The sequence below is a fragment of the Prionailurus viverrinus genome, chromosome C1, assembly GCF_022837055.1.
Source record: "Prionailurus viverrinus isolate Anna chromosome C1, UM_Priviv_1.0, whole genome shotgun sequence".
NCBI lineage: Eukaryota > Metazoa > Chordata > Mammalia > Carnivora > Felidae > Prionailurus > Prionailurus viverrinus.
Genome location: NC_062568.1, coordinates 213,198,351 through 213,210,616, shown reverse-complemented (window position 1 = coordinate 213,210,616; position 12,266 = coordinate 213,198,351). Strand labels below are relative to the sequence as shown.

Below are 12,266 nucleotides of genomic sequence, written 5' to 3'. Positions count from 1 at the left end.
GAGCCGGGCGCGCAGCCGAAGAATACGGTGCAAGTGGACATGAGCGCGGTGGACCTTGCCCGCGTGGGCGCGTGTGTCCTGAAGCATGCGGTGACCGGGGAGGTGAGGCCGGACGAGCGCAGGGCGGTGGGTGGGCCCCTGGCACCAGCCCAGGCGCCCTGGCAGTGGCATGCGCGGCGGGCTTCGGGTCGTGGGGCTGGGGGCGCAGTCCGGGCTTGCGCGGTGCGGGGCTGGGGGCACGGACGCGCGTGGGAGGTGGTCCATCGGCGCCCCTCGCCCGCCCCGCGCAGGCAGTGGAGCTGCGGAGTCTGTGGCTGGAGCAGGCGTGCGTGGTGGCTGGCCTGCGGCGCTTCGGCTGCTCGGTGTGTCGCTGGATCGCCCGGGACCTCAGCAGCCTCAGGGGGCTACTGGACCAGCACGGCGTGCGTCTGGTGGGCGTGGGGCCCGAGGCCCTGGGCCTGCAGGAGTTCCTGGAAGGCGGCTACTTCGCGGGAGGTGCTTGTGCTCCCCTCCCCTCCTCCCACTGTAGCCCCACCAGCTACCTCGAGACCCTTCCCCAAGCCCTGGGCAGCGGCCATCCCCTCTTTGCCCAGGCCTGACCCTTCTGTCTCCTGGAGCTCGTCATGTCTCCGGGGCTCTCCACCTGTTGCCCCTACCTGTGTCCCTCAGGCACGATGTCCCTCCCACCTTGGACAGAGGCAGGGCCCAGCGGTGATGCTGGCCTCGAATCCCCGAGGGTCTCTACTGGGTGGCAGCAAGACCCCGCCTTCCCAGGAGCCTGAAGGAGTACGGCTGGGACAGGAGCCCACCCTGCTAGACCCCTCTCCCTGGCACTCAGGATATGCCCTCCCAGAGCCCTGGGCCCGGTGGCAGAGTCCAGGCCAGCCCCGTGCCTCCCTTTTCCTGCCACCTCCGGGCCTCTGCCCCTCCGCTAACAGTGGGGACACTCAGTCCTCTGCTCCTACGTCCTGGGTGGGCAAGCCAGGGGAGCGGGGGGCTGGATGCAGGCAGGTGAGCCGGGGGGTGGGGGGGAGGGGTGAGTGCACACCTGTGGCTTCTGCTTTCCAGAGCTCTACCTGGATGAGAGCAAGCGCTTCTACAAGGAGCTGGGCTTCAAGCGGTGAGCGGGTGGGGCAGCCGCCTCTTCTCATTCCTCTTCCCCCTGCTGCCCTCTTCCTGGGCATGAGGCTCTGGGGGCATCCACTGCTCGGTCGGTCCTTCTAAGGACTCTCTCTTGGGTGCTGGGTGTCCGTTACGGCTGTTGGTTAGGCCTCTCACCCAAGATCTACCCCCTTTCCGGCCACCTCGGGTGCCTGTGTCGTAGGCTGGCTGCCTGGCCTGACTAGTGGTGCCCAGCTGAGTCAGATCTCTGGGCTCACCCAGCCGGGGGTCCAGCCCACACTCCCCAAATCTTCTGCGGGGCCCCAGGCCTACCGGCCCCCAGGCTGGCTGCCCCATGCGCCCCCACCCCCACCCCCAGCCCTGCCCCGAGTCCCTGGTGAGATGCTTGTGAGAATCTGGTGGGTGTATCTTGTAGAGACTGGGGATAGAATTGCTGGGCAAGTCTTCGCCGAAGAGCCAGGGCCCGGACTAGCCAGCTGTGTCTTCACAGGTACAACAGCCTGAGCATCCTGCCGGCCGCCCTGGGGAAGCCCGTGCGCGATGTGGCCCTCAAGGTTTGTGATGGCCAAGGACGGGTGGGACTTGAGGTGGTGGGGCTTCCCTGTAGGGCTGACCCGGACCTGCCTCCCTCCTTCCAGGCCAAAGCTGCTGGCATCCAGGGGAACCTGTCCGGGGACTTGCTGCAGAGTGGAGGGCTCCTGGTGGTCACCAAAGGTGGGCTGGGAAAGGGGTGTCAGAGGCCGATGCCTGGTTGCATGGGGGGCCGAGGTCACATCCTGGGCTGGGAAGGTCTGGCTGAACTTGGTGGCATGTCCCGACCCTCTCTGCCTCCCTTCCTCTGGCTTCCTGACCTTGTCAAGTCTTCTCTGTGCTGGGTGGGCTGCGGCCAGGACGGCTCCCTTGTCAGGGTAACCAGGTGGAGTCTCGGACAGCGAGGGGTGTCTCCCTCCTCCCAGCACGCAGGGGCATCCTGACCGCCTCCCCAACGCTGTAGGTGGTGACAGAGTGTTGCTGCACTTCGTCCAGAAGTCTCCGGGAGACTATGTCCCCCGGGAGAGCATCTTGCAGGCCCTGGGCATCCCGGCGGAGGGCTGTGCCAGCGAGGCGCCCCAGGTGAGCTTGGGCCTGGGGAGCACGCCGCCCGCTAAGGGCAGCAGCTCCCCTGGGTTGAGTGCTGGGTACGACCAGGTGCCAGGCTGCACCCGCAGGGTTGACGTACTTCTGCGCTCGTGGCAGCCCAGGATGTCACTGTCACCCCACTGTGCAGGGGGAAACAGGCTGAGGACAGTGGGGAACCAGGGGCAAGGGTGGCCAGACGGCCTGGCACAGCAGGGCTCTCCCCAGAGGGCAGGGGGCTGCCCGTCCTCTCAGCCTGGGGAGGGTCACAGTTTGCCCAAGGTGACCACAGCCAGTGTTAGTGTGGTCCTGGTGGCTGACCTCCTGTGTCCCGAATAGAGGGGATTTTCTAGCACTTGGGCCCCAGACTGCTGGTGGGTGGGACCAGCTGCTTTGGACTCTGGGGAGTGCGGCTGGCCTGACGGGGACCCTGCTGTGCCCACAGTGTGCTGAGGGGGCGTGCACAAGGTGAAGACCAAGGCCTCCGAGGGCCTGGGAGGCGTCTGCTGCCTTGAACACTGGGAGCTGGATGTGAAGAATCTTTCTGGAATCTCTGGACTGGGGCACCAAACTCTGCCTGGGCCTCTGTGACAATGAACATTAAACTCGTTTCTGGGCGGCATTTATCTTCATTGGCTCTGATCCCGTCGTCCTCGCAGGGGACGTGGGCCTGCAGGCTTCCTTGGGAAGGGCTGGCAGAGGGGAGGAAATGGCCCTGCAGCCTCCCCGAGGGCCTCAGGCCTTTGGCACAGGAGGGTCAGGGGTCGGAGGACCGTGCAGGGTGCGGGAGATGAGGATATGGTCAGGTCAGAGCTCATACTGGGTGGGTGTCCAGGGAGATGTTGCCCCGAAGCTGCTGGGCACGGTGGACAGTGAGGCTTAGGGAGGGGGCTAGTCGGCTGGAAGGACCTTCTCCGATGAGATCTGTCATTTGCACCCGACTGGGGTGGCTGGCCTGGCCCAGCTGGTTCATCCAGCTCCGCCACCACCCCCCACACCATTCCTTGGGGGGATGTGACAGGCACCTGGAACCTAGTGTCCAGAGCGGAAACCTGCCCCTGCCCACTGTGCCTGGGGCTCTTTGGTCTGGGTGCGTTCAGATGACCTCAGCACCACCCCTCTACCCGCCCCCCTCGCCTTGGCCAGGATGACCACAGTGGCCTCCTAGCTGGCCTCCCAACTTCCTCCCACCTTCCCCCCCTGCCCCGTTTGGTACTACTCTCGGGGGTCTTTAAAACATCAGAGCAGGTGACAGTGTCCCTTTGTGGTTTAACCCCGCCACCGGCCTCTAGTTACATAAACCCCGAAGCGTAGATTCTGATCTATGGCTCCCCGGTTCCCTCGGCGGCCCACCTCCTGACCTCAGCCAGCTCCTGAGTCAGTGGCCCCTCCTCCCATCTGAACCGGTGGTCCCTGAGGGCCAGTGTTTGGGGGCATCCTGGCTCAGAGACCCTGGGGGGCTCACCAGGCGTGGCCCTCCCTCTGCAGGGTGCCCTGCTGTTTCCCTGTCTGGCTGCTGTTTTGCCCAAGGCCACCAGCAGTCAGCGCCCAGCCAGATGCTGTCCCCGAACAGTCAGCGGCGCGTACAGACAGGGGCTCGGCCACCCCCCTCCCACCCCCCCCACCCCCCCAACAGACAAGGCAGATGGCTTCTTTGAAGCGTTTACTTAGCTCAAGTCTGAAGCTCATGGACAGCTGACTGGGATGTTTGGAGAGGGTGCAGACAGGTAAACGCGTCTACAGGGCTGGGGCACCGTGCCCCTCACCGCAGGCATGGAGGGCGCCGGGCAGTCACCGCTTGCCCTGGGTGCTGGGGCCGCGGCTGCGCTCCAGGCCCCCCGCGGGGCCGGCCGCGTGTGCGCCTTGGCCTTGCCCGCGGCTCCAGCTGCACGAGCGAGGGCCGCCTGGCCTCCCGCGGCGGGTGGGCGTGGCCACAGTGCGGCCGGCGAAGGCTACCAGACGCGGCATCGCTCCCGCGGGTGCATGCGGGTGCCCTGGGCACAGTGGAAGGCGTCCGCGAAAGCCGCCAGGTTCTGCAGCGAGCCCAGCACCCTGCGGGCGGCCAGGGGCCTGAGCCAGCTGGCCTGGGCCCCGGGGGTGGGCGCTGGGGGGCGGGGGGCGGGGGGCGGGATGGGGGTGGCGCGCACGGATGCAGGGGGCTACTCGCCTGTACTTCAGGGGGCTGTGGACGTCGGTCTTGATAGACTGTACGGCGAACTCAGGCCGGTAAGACCCGCACCACACCTGTGGGGGCGTGAGGGGCGTGGCTGCGTGTGGGGGAGGGGCGGGCCTGGGGGGATGGGACGCAGGAATCAGGGGGGCCGTGAGGGCGTCCAGGCGGGGGTGGGGTGGGCCTAGGGGGGCAGGGACACGCGTGTGCTCTCACTTCTTTCGAGGCACAAGGGAGTCCCGCCTGTCCTGTCCCAGGCTGTCCCTTCTTGGGTGGGGGAGGGAAGCCAGCCTCCCCTCCCCAACTGGCCCAGCTACACCCGAAGCCCCCCAGCTCCAATCCTCTGCTTCCTTTTCCTCCAGGAAGCCTTCCAGGCTGGCAAGTCTGCTTCTGCCCGGCCTGCCCTCTCAGCATGGCCCTGGAAGTACCCCTCAGTGGAGGCCTTCCAAAAACCTGGTGGGCAACCGGTGCCCAGCTGCTGAGGCGGCAGGCAGGGTGGGGACTGTGGCTCCTACCTGGGCATAGTTGATGAAGAAAAGCTGGTCGTAGGTCAGTTCCAGTCCTGGCAGCTGCTTGTCCTTGCCACCGTCTGCCATCCACTTTAGGTAAGCCTGCAGACGCCAAACAGGTGCTGGGCCCGGGCCTGTCCTTGCTCCTGGGGTCAGCACCGGCCTGGGGTCCGGGCAGAATGGAGGTGTGGCTCCACGGTCCTGCCTCAGCACCTGACGGCCCTTCGAGCACCCCAGGGACGGCGCTCCTGCCCTGACGGCCTGGTGATCATCTCCGTGCTACAGCGGCTGGGCCCTGGCCCTGGAGCCGGGGTGGGGGGGCTGGGGGGCGGGGGGGGTGGTGGGGGGGGAGGATCCCTGCTCAGGCTGCCACGCAGCGCCCACCTAGAAGGAGCTCCGAGGCCCGGTGCCTCAGGCTGCAGGTGCAGGGACGATGCCACGGCTGGTGGGGACGTGGTGAGCGCCACTATCTCACCGGGGGAGAGTCAGTGGCTCCCCTGGGGTCCGAAGGCTCAGGTAAGGTCAGGGTGAAATGTGGGCAGCACAGCCAGGTGCCCATTCACCCGCAGCCAGGCTGGCTCCCCCAGGGCACAGCTGCTTTCCGGGACAGATGGAGAAGGGCTCCAGGGGTGCCTCGGCCTGCGCAGGGCACGGTCTCTGCCTCACCGAGGCACCTGTTCCCCCGCGCCCTTGAGGGGCCCCTGCTCGGACCCACCTTATATGCCTGCCGCACTCCTCCGTTGTCAGCGATGTTTTCCCCGAGGGTGCTGAACCCGTTCACCTGCACACAGGACGCGGGACGGTAGGGCGGCCGGGCTCCCCTGCACCCCCCGGGGGCCAGGGCTGGGGAGCCGGTCCCCGGCGGTGGCAGCGCTGCTGATGGCCTGCTCACGTTTTGGTGGTTGGCCAGGTCCCAGGAGTAGTTCCCATACTGGTGGACCATGCACTCCGACTGCTCCTGGAAGTGCTGTGCTGAGAAGTTGGTCCACCAATCGAGCATGTTGCCGTTCTTGTCGAAGTTCCGGCCTGGCGGGCAGAGGCGGCTGCCCTCATGGCCCTGCCTGCCCAGTGCCAGCCTCACCGGCACGTCCTCCCAGAAGCCCCAGTTATCTAGAGCTCATGGGGGCAGGGGACGGGCCCCTGAAGGGTTGGCACAAGGTCATCGGGCTGCTGAGGCCCGGGAGGGGGCTCTGGTGGCCTACCACCCCACCCCCGAGGTCAGAGCCTGGGGTTTCGGGGCCTGGGGGCACCGTGGCTTAATGCCCCTCGCCGTGGTGTCCAAATTCTGTGAGCCCCAGGTAAGGGGAGCACGTGGTCCTGGGGGCCACGAGGCTGCCCTCAGAAGGTCCCGATGGTCAAGCCCTGTGGGAAAGCCAGCTGGGGCCCCCGTGCGTGGTCACAGGCCACTAGAGCAGGCAGGGGCCGCACCCCGGGGTGGGAGGTGGGGATGTCGGGTCAGCACATCTCTGGGCTGGAGGAGGCTGGCTGCCCTGGGGTGACGCCAGGCCAGGACCTGGAGCTTCAGAAATGCCCGGGGTAGTGTCACTATCGCCAGTTCATGGGCCCAGGGAAGAGTGGCCCGTTAGGAGTCAGGATCTGGCCCGTGAGCCCTCACACCCTCTTCTCCATGTCTCTGCCCAGAGCAAGGGTGCGGGACGGAGGCCGAGCCTGCCATTCAAGACCTCTCTGCCACCATAGCTCCCCTGGGAACCCAGCAAGTCCTCTCTGCCTGGGTGTCAGTGTCCCCACCTAAATCGTGAAGGGGTTGGATGGACAGCTCCAAGGCCCCCTGTCCCCTGGTCCCCTCCCGGGACTGCTGCTCGGTGGAGAGGGAAGGAGGCCGTGTAGCTCTGACCACCCCCCACGCAGCTTCCCTACCGTTGTCGTCAAAGCCGTGAGTGATCTCATGCCCGATCACCATCCCAATGCCCCCGAAGTTCAAGGCCTGTGGCTGCTCCTTGCTGAAGAAGGGGGGCTGCAGGATCCCAGCGGGGAATACTGCCCGGAGACGGGGGTGGAGACATGTCCGTGAACAACACTCCCACGGGCCAGGCCCTGGGCAGGCACCCCTGGGGCTCCTGCATCAAACCACACGGCCCGGGGGGGCAGGGCTGTGACCCCCCCCCCACTCCGCCCCTCACGTTACAGACCAGAGAATACAGGGCCCGGAGGTGAGAGGCCGGGGCCAGCATGCGGCAGACCCAAGCTCTCCCGCCCCCCCTCATTCTCTGCTGCCCTCGGGACTGGGGTCTGCTCCCCAGTCTCTAAACCCGGCCCTACCACTCAGACAAAGGTGAGGAACTTCCCAGCAGGTGGGGAGAGGGGTGAAGTCCCTACAGGTGGGGAGAGGTTCTCTCCTCCCGAGAAGAGGCTGGAGGTGCCCCCCCAGGAGGGAGGGGAGGGCTCTTCTCTGGCACTGGAGGGGCTGGGCTCAGTCACGGAGGGGTCGCACGTACCTATCTGGTTTCGGTTTGGGGAGTAGAATGCATTAACCACGGCCGCCCCGATGATCCAGCTGTGATAGACGGGCCGGTCACTTGGAGCCCGTCTCCTGGACCCTTCCCTCCAGGTCCCCTCCCGGCAGACCAGAGCCCCCACCCTTAGGGCCCCCATCACAGTGGCCGTGCCACGAGACCAGCATTGCCCGCAGCCAGGGCCGGGTCTGGGCAATCCACAGATCTGAATCCTCCCTGAACCCGGGGCTCCGGGTCAGACCCCGGCCGCCCTTCCCGGCCCACTGGTTCCCGCGTGCCGCCACTCACAGGTTCTGGTCCACTTTCTCCCGAAGCTTCTTGAGGCTCCGCTGGGCACCAGCCTTGAGGTTCTGAAGACCATTTTCAAAGTACTGGTCCTCCGAGAAGTTCAGCTACGGGACAGGGGTGGTCACTGCCGGGTACGCAGGCAGGGGGTCGGCAGTGGCTGGGGACCGGCCTTGGGACTGGCTGGGCAGTCCTGCATGAGGCCGACGGGCGGTGGGTGCGGGTGGTGGGGTTGGGGGGCCGGTGCTGGCTCTGGGCCTTCGTGCCACTGAGCACATTCCTTCTCCCTCCCGACCTCAGTTTCCCCATCTGTAACAGGGGGAACTCTGGAGAGCTGCCCGCCCAGCGAGGTGGCCGAGACGGCACCACCTGCCAGGAAATTGAAGGCTTATGGTTCACAGGGCTGGTTCAGGGGCGGATCGGGTCGGGGGTGAGGGGGCAGGTGAAGTTCTCAGGGCCCCCTTGGCTGGGGGTGGGGCGCACGTTGGAATACTCCTCGTCCAGGTGCTTGTTCCTCTCCTCCAGGATGTAGTCTGGGTACCCGATCTGCTCCCGGATGCTCATGGCCTAGGGACGACATTGGGGCCGGTCGGTGACTGCCCCACCGTGGGAACCCCGGCTCTGCCCCTCACTCGCTGCCGCGTGGCTCAGGGGCTGAGGGACTCGACACCCCCCCCTCCCCCCACCTTGCAAGCCATGGGGAGGTTTAATGGGGACAGGTGAGGACCGGCTCAGCCCCACAGCCAGCCAGGGGTCAGATGGGGCGGGGGCCGGGTGCAGTGGGACGGTTTCCACTTGACATCCTGGCCCAGAGGGGGCTTGCTCCGAGGCCATCCCTACTCGTTCGCAAGGGTGCCGGGAGGGTCTCCCACACTTGGCTTCTAGTTCCACCTCTGAGCAAGCCACACCCAGACCCGGTGTCTTCATCTCTGAAGCGGGTGTGACGACGGTCGCCCTGTGTCCCCGTGCTGGGGCTGCCCTCTCCAGGCAGGATGCCCTGACCGTGGGGCTCCAGCCACCTGCGCACCTTCTCCTGGGCCTTCTTCTTGGATGCCTCGTCCATCCAGCCCAGCTCATCCAGGGTCTCCACGAACACCGCCCGCACCTTGTCAATGAGCTCTCTGACCTGGGAGGACACATGGCTCTCGTCCTGCGTGTCCAGCATTGGGGTCTCTGCAGGGGTCCGGTCCAAAGCCTCGTCCCTGCCGTGATGTCGGGGCTGGGGGTGTGGAATGCTCCCCGCCTTCCGGGACAGGGGTCCTGACTGCCGGGCGTTCTCCCGGGTGAGCCTAGGGCCTGCCCGCCCCTGGACTCACAGCCTGTATGGCCCGTAGGCCTTTCCCAGACAGGCCTGTAGGGTTGGGGGTGGGGCCTCCGGCCTCCCCATGTGACGGGGCACCAGGCAAACGTGTGCTCCCCGGTACCCCCTGGGCACACACGGGCTGCTGGGGGGCCAGCAGGGTCCCGGCACTGGGAGCCCGGAGTCACCCTGTGGGGGAGGGGGGCTGTGACCCGGGCCCCCACCCACCACGGGCAGCGTCCCTGTGCGGAGGGGCCACAGACAGACTGAGCACAGGGCACCCACCGCATCCTTGCTGTCTCTGGGAAAGGCCTCCCTGACGTAGAGGGAGCCCACGGCGCTCTCCATGTTGCTGTTGACGTAGCTGACACATTCTCGCCAGCGCACCTCCTCCACGGTCGTGCCGTAGAGCACCTGCCGCGTAGAGCACCCATTCACGCACTGCTGCCTCCCTGTCCTCAGCCCGAGCGCCCAGCGGCCAGAGCGGGGCACCGATGAACTCTGACCTCCCCGGGGAGTGCCGGCCGTGGGCGTGGGCAGGATGGCGTGTGCGCTTTTCAGGGGAGGGCTCCCCACCCGGGCTGGAAGTCTGGCCTCTGCCCCGGGACAGGGGTAGGACCCTGCTCAGCCCCAAGTGCCACCTTGCCCCCTGTTCTCGCCGCCCTGGCCTGGCTGGCCAGCCCGACTCTGACCTCTTGGACTCCAGCCCCCCACCGAAGCACAGGCTGGTGTTGACTCTGGGGGCCCTGGGGGCCACATCCAGCTCAGCCATAAGCCACTGGCTCTCCGGCCCCCAGTGGGTTTTCCCATCGCCAGAGTGGAGACGCTTGGCCGGTAGTGTCTCCACCCAACCCGCCAAGGCAGACGCCCCGACTTGCCCCAACTTTCCCGATGCGCTGGAGGGCTTCTGTCCGTCCCACTTCTCTCGCGAAGAACCTGGGGGTCCGCCTGACTCCCCTGCCCCTCAGCCCCCTGCTCGTACCTCAACTGTCTGTTGTCCACACTTGCGTCTGCTCCTGAGGCCCTGGTCCAACCCGTCACCCCGCCCGGACAACGTGTGTCTGCACTCTGACCCCACGCCCCCTCTGATCGAGGCCTTGGAACAGCCACCATGACCACAGGCCTTCCCAGTGGATCCCCTGCCTCTGCCCTGCCCGCACCCCCACCCCCAGCAGCCAGAATGACCACACAAGCAGGACACTAGGCTGTGGTTCCCGTTCTGAACACCCTGGCGGCTTTCAAGGCACGTGGAATCCACGTTCGGCTCAGTCCCACGATTGCGGGCCCCCACCTCTCTCCCCGACCCCGTCTCCTTCCTTCCCACCACGTGGCCCGGGGGTGTCCTGCCTTGGGAATCTGCCCCCAGCCTCTTCGTGTCTGGGTCATTCTTGCCTGGAGGTCTCCAGTGTCACCCTCACAGAAAGGCCATCTCTGTCCCATACCTTCCTGTCATGTCCTACTTGTTGCTTTGAAAGAGTGGCTCTCCGGTTTGGCGACTGTCCCAAGAGGGCAGGCGTTGTCAGCCTCTTGCGTGGCTCTGCCCCTGGCGTGGACCTTGGCGTTTGGCCCAGAGCAGGTGCCCAGCACCGTGAACTAAGTGAACAAATGACAGGCCAGGGGTAGGAGCCACCTGCGTGGGGCCCCACTCACCTTACGGTAGTTAGCTCGCGCATCCTTGAATCGCTGGCTCAGGCTACTAATTCGGTCCAGCACCAGGCGCCAGGCCAGGTAGTTCTGCATGGTCCTGTGGGCAGGAGGCAGAGGGTGGGGCATATGACAGGCGCGTGGAGTTTGCCCAGAGTGGGGATTGGGCTTGTGGGCCCTTGGTCAACGGCTTCTGTGACAAACAGGCGCTCGCCCCAAGCAGGGTGGTGGAGAAAGCCTCTGGGACAACCTCCAGATACAGCCTGTCTGCTCCTAGATGCCCGAAAAGTCCCAGGGAGGGTTCGCAACTCTCACTAAGGTTCTATCGGCCACTAATATTTATCTGCCCAGAGAAGATGCTCCCTGGGGTACTCTCCCATGAGGAGACGTGGAGGGGGGGTGCAGAGGCCGAGATGCCGAGGCCTCTGGGGACCTTCCCGGGGCCTCACCTGGCTGAGTAGACATCGATGATGTCTTCGAGGTTCCGGAGGTAGGGGATGCCATACACCACGACTTCCTCATCTGGCAGCAGTTTGATTTTGACAGAGGACAGCACAGATTGTATGAAGAGCGTCCAGTTAAACCCCTGGGAAGGCGGGCGTGCGGAGAAAGAGGGAGAGAACAGAGAGGTAGGTAGACACAGCTCGTGGGCATCCAAGAAACCCAGCCCCCACCAGAGAATATCTGGGGAATCAGAGGGAAGGCACAGATGATCAGAGTCAGGGTGAGGGTGGGTGACATCACCACAGAGCCTACAGACTGTGGAAAGAGATCACGCCAACGTATTTGAAAACTTGAGCGTGATGGAAAAATTCCTGAAAGGAGTTTAGCAATACGATCTATAGAGTATATATCTAATAAATATAAGAATAGTAGAAATATAGTCTTATAGGTAATAAATTGATCTTTCATTTGAAGGATTCCCACATGGAAATTTCTAGAACCATCTGCCTTTTCCAGTGGATGCTATCTGACATTTGTGGAAGACATACTGCCAGTCCTGCTCAACTTTCCAGAGGAGAGAGGAAGAGAAAAGTCTTCTCAATCTGATTTATGAGGCCAAGAAAAACTTGAATCCCCAAATAAGGATATTACAAGCAAAGAAGGTAACAGGCTAGTGTCGTTTATGATCATAGACAAAAAAAAATCCTATGGAAAATATTAGCAATTAGGATTTATCCACACCTACATAATATGGATAATACATCACAGCCAAATTTGATTTATTCAAGAATTCAAGTTTGGTGTGTAAAATTTGAAAATCGAATCAAGTAACTCACGGTGATAACTAGATAAAGCAGGATAATCACATCCTAATTTTTTTTATTAAAAAAATTTTTTTAATGTTTATTTTGAGAGAGAGAGAGAGAGACAGAGCGTGAGTGGGGGAGGAACAGACAGAGAAGGAGACACAGAATCCGAAGCAGGCTCCAGGCTCCAAGCTGTCAGCCCAGAGCCGGACATGGGGCTTGAACCCACGAACTATGAGATCAAGACCTGAGCCGAAGTCAGGGGAGGGGCAGAGAGAGAGGGAGACACAGAATCCGAAGCAGGATCCAGGCTCTGACCTGTCAGCACAGAGCTCGATGCGGGGCCCGAACCCACGAACCGTGAGATCGAGACCTGAGCTGAAGTCGGACGCTTAA

The 12,266-nt window shown here is 64.1% G+C and overlaps 2 protein-coding genes across 5 annotated transcripts in view; one reads left to right on the top strand and one right to left on the bottom strand.

The window, feature by feature from the left end:
- Positions 1-2,858, top strand: PRXL2B (peroxiredoxin like 2B). Of its 2 annotated transcripts, XM_047868728.1 has the most exons (7): positions 1-102; positions 291-495; positions 1,069-1,120; positions 1,613-1,676; positions 1,761-1,836; positions 2,117-2,235; positions 2,684-2,858. In XM_047868728.1, exons 1-7 carry the CDS (start codon positions 40-42, stop codon positions 2,708-2,710), a joined length of 606 nt encoding a protein of 201 aa, XP_047724684.1. In that variant the 5' UTR covers positions 1-39; the 3' UTR covers positions 2,711-2,858. The 2 variants fall into 2 exon arrangements, with proteins under 2 accessions (XP_047724684.1, XP_047724685.1); XM_047868729.1 differs by lacking the exon at positions 2,684-2,858 and having other exon boundaries at positions 2,079-2,196.
- A 1,042-nt stretch (positions 2,859-3,900) lies between these two features.
- MMEL1 (membrane metalloendopeptidase like 1) overlaps positions 3,901-12,266 on the bottom strand; it is a 32,116-nt gene continuing 23,750 nt past the window's right edge. For all 3 annotated transcript variants that reach the window (XM_047869975.1, XM_047869974.1, XM_047869976.1), the window contains 13 exons: positions 11,070-11,206; positions 10,627-10,720; positions 9,262-9,390; positions 8,704-8,802; positions 8,160-8,243; positions 7,680-7,783; positions 7,374-7,432; positions 6,796-6,915; positions 5,810-5,943; positions 5,633-5,698; positions 4,924-5,019; positions 4,406-4,482; positions 3,901-4,290 (listed from right to left, as the gene is read on the bottom strand). In XM_047869975.1, the coding sequence (XP_047725931.1) occupies positions 4,191-4,290; positions 4,406-4,482; positions 4,924-5,019; positions 5,633-5,698; positions 5,810-5,943; positions 6,796-6,915; positions 7,374-7,432; positions 7,680-7,783; positions 8,160-8,243; positions 8,704-8,802; positions 9,262-9,390; positions 10,627-10,720; positions 11,070-11,206 (1,299 nt within the window). In that variant the 3' untranslated portion in view covers positions 3,901-4,190. The remainder of the gene's footprint in view (positions 4,291-4,405; positions 4,483-4,923; positions 5,020-5,632; positions 5,699-5,809; positions 5,944-6,795; positions 6,916-7,373; positions 7,433-7,679; positions 7,784-8,159; positions 8,244-8,703; positions 8,803-9,261; positions 9,391-10,626; positions 10,721-11,069; positions 11,207-12,266) is intronic.

What these genes read in the sequence shown, in the direction of transcription:
- PRXL2B (XM_047868728.1), top strand. Translation starts at nt 40, where the DNA reads ATGAGCGCGGTGGACCTTGCCCGCGTGGGCGCGTGTGTCCTGAAGCAT. An exon ending in AAGGAGCTGGGCTTCAAGCG is followed by an intron (nt 1,121 to 1,612) that starts GTGAGCGGGTGG and finishes GTGTCTTCACAG; the next exon opens with GTACAACAGCCTGAGCATCC. An exon ending in TGCGCGATGTGGCCCTCAAG is followed by an intron (nt 1,677 to 1,760) that starts GTTTGTGATGGC and finishes CCCTCCTTCCAG; the next exon opens with GCCAAAGCTGCTGGCATCCA.